Source organism: Temnothorax longispinosus, chromosome 8 (genome assembly GCF_030848805.1).
Source record: "Temnothorax longispinosus isolate EJ_2023e chromosome 8, Tlon_JGU_v1, whole genome shotgun sequence".
In the NCBI taxonomy this organism is placed as follows: domain Eukaryota; kingdom Metazoa; phylum Arthropoda; class Insecta; order Hymenoptera; family Formicidae; genus Temnothorax; species Temnothorax longispinosus.
Window position 1 is genome coordinate 18,209,196 of NC_092365.1, and position 6,036 is coordinate 18,215,231.

Consider the following 6,036-nt stretch of genomic DNA (forward strand, 5'->3'; position numbering starts at 1 on the left):
ATTGTAGGCGTAGATTCGCGCGGTGCGTGTGTCTGCGGATCGACACCCACCCAACCCTGCGAGATTACGGGTGGATTGTAGGGCGTAGATTCGCGCGGTGCGTGTGTCTGCGGATCGACACCCACCCAACCCTGCGAGATTACGGGTGGATTGTAGGGCGTAGATTCGCGCGGTGCGTGTGTCTGCGGATCGACACCCACCCAACCCTGCGAGATTACGGGTGGATTGTAGGGCGTAGATTCGCGCGGTGCGTGTGTCTGCGGATCGACACCCACCCAACCCTGCGAGATTACGGGTGGATTGTAGGGCGTAGATTCGCGCGGTGCGTGTGTCTGCGGATCGACACCCACCCAACCCTGCGAGATTACGGGTGGATTGTAGGGCGTAGAGTCGCGCGGTGCGTGTGTCTGCGGATCGACACCCACCACCCTTAGAAAGTTAGATCAGGGTCGCTCGTGGTGGTTTTAGTCGGTAGGCTATGGGCGCGCGATGCCACGCTGAGGGAGGCTCAGGGGATTTCGGTCCTCTGAAGCGCCCCTCGTAACGGTGGTACGCGTGCGCGTAGAATCCGACACTCCCCCTCCCTACCCCAGGGCGGGGGAGTCTTTCGAAGATTTCCACCACGTAAAAAAAAAAAAAAAAAAAAAGGTAGAGAATAATTTTTAATTCCTTTCAGCAATTACATTTCTATTAAGCGAGAAAGGTCAAGAAACATTTCGACTATATTGCAACAACGTCGTAAAATTAATGCAATATAGCCGAAATGGCTTCTTGATTTTTCTTTGCATTGCCACGAGTCTCAATGTGGCTCGAGACTCCTATTTGACCCGAAGGTGGAGGTGGATTTTGCGGCCAGAGCAGCCTGAAAGAAAGTGGTGAGTGTAATTGATTTTTACGTACTATGTTACTTATGTCCAAAAATTTTCTATCTCTTCTGTCTTTACTTAATCGAATCGTTCATTTGAATGTTTCAGAAAATAACGACGCTGAACGTGACATCGGAGCAGCGAGGGAATCCTGCGTATAGCTGACATTCCGAGCAGCCTAAGAGGAGGAGGAGGCCTAGGATAGGCATCAGGCATCGGCGTACCAACACTTTTGGTAAATGTTACTTTTTATTTTTTCTAAAGATATTATAGAATCTCTCTTTTCGTTTGTGCTTATTCAGTTGCTACATTAAACCGTGTTTCGGAATTTAAATTAGTAAAAAGAAATATTTTAAAAAATTTGATTCAAGTTGATTCTAACGTAGAGACCTTTTTCGAAGAAGTAATTTAAAATATAATATTAATCTGAATAACGAATAAGATGTTCAATGCGCGTGACAATTATTTAATCAATTTGATTATTTTTATGTTACAGAGAATATCCACGCGGGACGAAGCATCAGCTTCGCATCGAGGGAACACGAGGGACATCCCGAGCAGCCTAAAATAAGATGGTGAGTATAATTGATTTTTACATACTATGTCATTTATGTTCACAAATTTTCTATTTCTTCTGTCTTTACTTAATCGAATCGTTCATTTGAATGTTTCAGAAAATAACGACACAGAAGGTGACATCGGAGCAGCGAGGGAATCCTGCGAAGCTGACATTCCAAGCACCCTGAGAAAAGGAGGAGGCCTAGGAGAGGCATCGGGCTTCGGCGTACTAACACTTCTGGTAAGTGTTACTTTTTATTTTTTGTAAAGATAATCCCTTTTTTCATTTATCCTTCAGTTGCTTTACTAAACATGATTCGGAAGTTAAATTAGTATTACAAGAAATAATTTGGAAAGTTTTATTAAAGTTGATTCTAACGTAAAGAACTTTTTCGAGATAGTAATTAAAAAAAAATTAAATTGAATAACAAATAAGATATTCGATGCGCGTAACAATTATTTAATCGATTCGATTATTATGTTACAGAAAATATCCACGCGGGAAGGAGCATCTTCGCATCGAGGGAACACTGGACATCCCGAGCAGCCTGAGAGGAGGAGGAGGTCTGGGAGAGACATCAGGCTCCGGCAGAGCAACCTTGGGGTGAGTATAATTTCTTATCTACATGCATGAAATTAAAAGTTTTTTCCCATTTATTCGGACCGTTTTATTTTGACAAGTTAAAAATAATTAGAGAAAAAGAAATTGTTTAAAATTTTATAAAAATTTATTTTATAAATTTTTTTCCGGAAAATAAATAATTATATCAACAAATCTAATTGAAATCGAATTAGATGCGCGTAAGAATCATGTGTATCTCTTGAAATATTGATCATTTTCAGCACCTTTTAAATTTGAATCTTTCGTTTTTGTTACAGTATCATCGTAGCTACGTGGCTGCATTACTCCGCTTGTTGCGCATCGAATCGGTGAGTGACAAATTTTTTATAATGGGGTAACGAATTTGTGAGACCAATATTAAATGTATATTGATGTATTATGTCAATCTAATAGTACTCTAGATAAATGCGACTTCTCATATATCCGTTGCCCTAAAATGGATAGACTAAATCAGATTAGGCTAAATAATTAATCCTGGAGCATCATCCTTTATTGATTTATTGTGCTTATGGGAGAATACACCCCATCCATAAGCACATACGTTATGTCGGTGCATTATTTGTTGGTGCATCTAATGTTCTTTGCACTACAGAACACGCGAAGTATACCAGTCGCCTGAAATTTATAGGCAAATTATTTATATTTTGCAAATATATATTTTATTCTTAAATATATAGAGATATTAGTTATAATCTTTCTTGTACAATAATAAAATCAATTATTTAAATTTGCTACATTAATTACATTTTTCAAATTTATTTTTAAAATTATTAAGAAATAAATAGAAAAGAATTTTTGTATTTCGTGCAAAATAAAAATTTATAGAACATTTATATTTTTTATAAGCAATTAAAATAAATAAAGAATATATTCTTTATAGATAGACAATAGATAGTTTGATTATAATTAAAGAGTTAAAAAATAATAAGAAATAAATAAAATAAAATTAATTAAACGATTATACATGAGACAAATTTTGATATAACAATTAAATGTGTTTCTTTTATTTTATTTTCTCTCTCTTTCTCTTTCTTCCTATCCCAAATATTCCTCCAGGATTAAATATTACATAAATTGGTGCAAGAAAGCAAAATTTATTAATACATTCAATATGCAAGTATTACAAATAAAGAAGACCAAAAGATATTTTGATTCACGTTGCACTTTCCACGTGACCTTATTATATTACATAGATCACACTATGAAGTTTTAATTGTATTTATTTTTATTGTATTTGTATAATGTGCCGATTTTATCCTATTCTTTTATAGTTTATCCATGTAGCTTGGCTTTGTATAAACAAAATAAAATAACATTGTTTAAACAAAATAAAATAACGTGAGATCCAGATTAATGATTATTTGCGGGATATAATTTTTTTGTAGAATTATTTTAAAGTTAATAGTTTTTATATCAATTATATTATATTTAATGCATAATATAATTGTAGATATGTATTTCTGATATGTTTATTAACAGAATTTTGATAACAATTTGTATTATAATAACGAAATATTTAAATAGATATGTATATATATATAAATTTGTAAAGACAAATGTTATATACGCGAGAATTTGATATATTCATTATATTAATTTCGATACTAATTATGTGGAAAAATCATTTGTTTACTTTGGATCTCATGTCATTCAGTCTGAATATCTCACTTGATATCTAAAGTGAGATTCGCGGTTCGGTTCGCGATTCGATTTATACTAAATATTGTTTGCCTATTTTATTAACAAATAATTGATTAATCGAGTCATCGATGGATTTTTAAATTTTTGTAGTTCTGTAGTTCGTGTTTCTACGTTATATTATCGAAGTCCAGAATTTGCTGATTGTGCAAGATATAATCGCGACGATTATTAAAACGCGATTAACGTAAAATTCTTAATGATTAATTTTGTTTTCTACCGTTGCTGTATAATTCTTGGACGAATAAATTAATTACGCGTTCACTGAGAAATTAAAAGCAAAATTATTAAGTTAAATTTAATTAAGATTCTATTAACGAACGTGGTTGTTTATTTTTTTCTATATTAACGCGCTCTTATACTGAGAAAAAAATGTTCCGGATTTTAGTAAATATTAATTTGCATACAACTGTGACTCCATTTACTAAAATGAAGAAAATTTTCCTTTTTATTAGTATATGTGTATTTACTAGGAAAACATATACTAACAAAAAGGAAAATTATTTTCTTTTTAGTAAATGGAGTCACAGTTATGCAAACTAATATTTACTAAAATCTAGAAAATTTTTTTCTCAGTGTATTAACGATCGCAACGATTCGTAATCGTTGTAATCGTCTGCTGGCGCTGTTAATCAGCCGGCATTGAAGGAGTTTGTCTCCTTCTCATTTTCTGGCTGACATATAGCCAAAATGGATTTGGCTAGGTACAACGCAATAGGTAAGTCTAATCTGGCCAGAAGAAACTACGGAACTACACTAATGTACATCATAAGGTAAGGTCTACATTGACCAGAATTGAAGGTTTGTAGGGTAGGTGCATATCTGTGAAACATGATATGCAATGGTAATCATGTGATAGAATATTATAATTGAAGGTTAATTAACTTGCTTAGCTAACAAATTAAATTGAGGATTTTCATACACGGAAAAAAAGGATTATATAGCTACTATGTAGCAAATCTATTCGTAAAATGTGAGGTAACTAACATTTTTTTGCAGCAAGAGCTATAATTTTGCTATAATAGCAAAACCTTTTATTGCAATAGCAAAAAGTTTTGCTGAGCTTTTTGCTACTTAGTAATAATTGCAAAATGATTTTACTACTATTGCTAAAATGTAGCTCTTGCTGCAAAAAATGTTAGTTATCCCATATTTCATGAATAAATTTGCTATAGTAGCTAATCCCTTTTTTCCGTGTGTCTTTTAAAATTTAAATTATTGTCCATTTTCCATATTTTGCTTAATCGCGGTCAGGTAATCCCGCTGGATTTAACCAGCACACAATAAGGCGATTAGGTATTCGCGTATCCGCGGTTTTACTCTGTATTGGTATAATAAATAAAAGTTTGGGTAGGTAGGAATACGCGAATAGATAGGGATAAATAATAGGGAATAAAAATACGGATAGACAGGGAAAATATATAAGAAATACGAGTGGGTAGGGACTAAACATAATTAATATTTTTAAAATACAAATACTGCAACTTAAATGACGTTTACAAAATTAAAATTTCGCGATCGCGAAGTTAAACTTCATTTCTTAAGTCGGATATAATTAAAGTACTTAATAAATTACATAATATATAGATAAAAATACATGAACACCACAATTTCATATTTGGTCATTCGAAAGGGAGGTTAAAATTGAAAAAAATTGTAAATTAATTTTATAAGTCGCGCATTCGAGAATGTAAAATTAAGAGAAAATGTGAAAGTTTAGCAAATTGGAAATTTGTTCAGAAAAATACATATGTTATTTATTACATAATACTACTCATAGAAAATGTATGGAACTTCTTACCTAAATTCGTTATTTTGAATAGTCGAAGTTTTTTCTCTTTCGGGGCAGTTTGTTCAAATTGAAAAGCAAGAGTGTGAAATATCGTCGCAATTTCACAGAGATACTTCATGCAGTCGAAGTCAGCTTTTAGAATACGCACGAGGTAGAAAGTGAGCTTCTCTTAATGAAAGAAATAATTTATGTTCTTACTTGGAAAAATCTCTTGTTTTCGGGGTATATTTCGCATTCTAGCTCACAGTACCTTAGATACTTTTGCATACTTTACTTGGATATTGGGAGATATAAACATAATGAAGTAAAAATGCTCCAGCGCTTCATTAAACTTTCATATTCACATGTTTATTGCGCGGATGTAATATACATAATTTACATAATTTTTTAAAGTTAAGCATCGATAAAGTTGAGGAAAATTAAAAGAGAAACAAATTTTTTTATATTCTTTTATTATCACGAGAAATAATAATTATACTCATTAAAAACCACGTTGGCTC

The 6,036-nt window shown here is 33.1% G+C and overlaps 2 protein-coding genes across 2 annotated transcripts in view; both read left to right on the plus strand.

Annotated features, from left to right (window-relative positions):
* Positions 1 to 2,358, plus strand: part of LOC139818351 (uncharacterized) — a 13,969-nt gene extending 11,611 nt beyond the window's left edge. The window contains exons 4-5 of the mRNA XM_071786961.1: positions 1,912 to 2,028; positions 2,304 to 2,358. Of these exons, the coding sequence (XP_071643062.1) occupies positions 1,912 to 2,028; positions 2,304 to 2,358 (172 nt within the window). The remainder of the gene's footprint in view (positions 1 to 1,911; positions 2,029 to 2,303) is intronic.
* Lbr (lamin B receptor) overlaps positions 1,028 to 6,036 on the plus strand; it is a 68,550-nt gene continuing 63,541 nt past the window's right edge. Inside the window, exons 1-5 of the mRNA XM_071786589.1 lie at positions 1,028 to 1,101; positions 1,363 to 1,441; positions 1,541 to 1,665; positions 1,912 to 2,028; positions 2,304 to 2,354. The gene's annotated coding sequence lies outside the window, so the exon portion shown is untranslated. The remainder of the gene's footprint in view (positions 1,102 to 1,362; positions 1,442 to 1,540; positions 1,666 to 1,911; positions 2,029 to 2,303; positions 2,355 to 6,036) is intronic.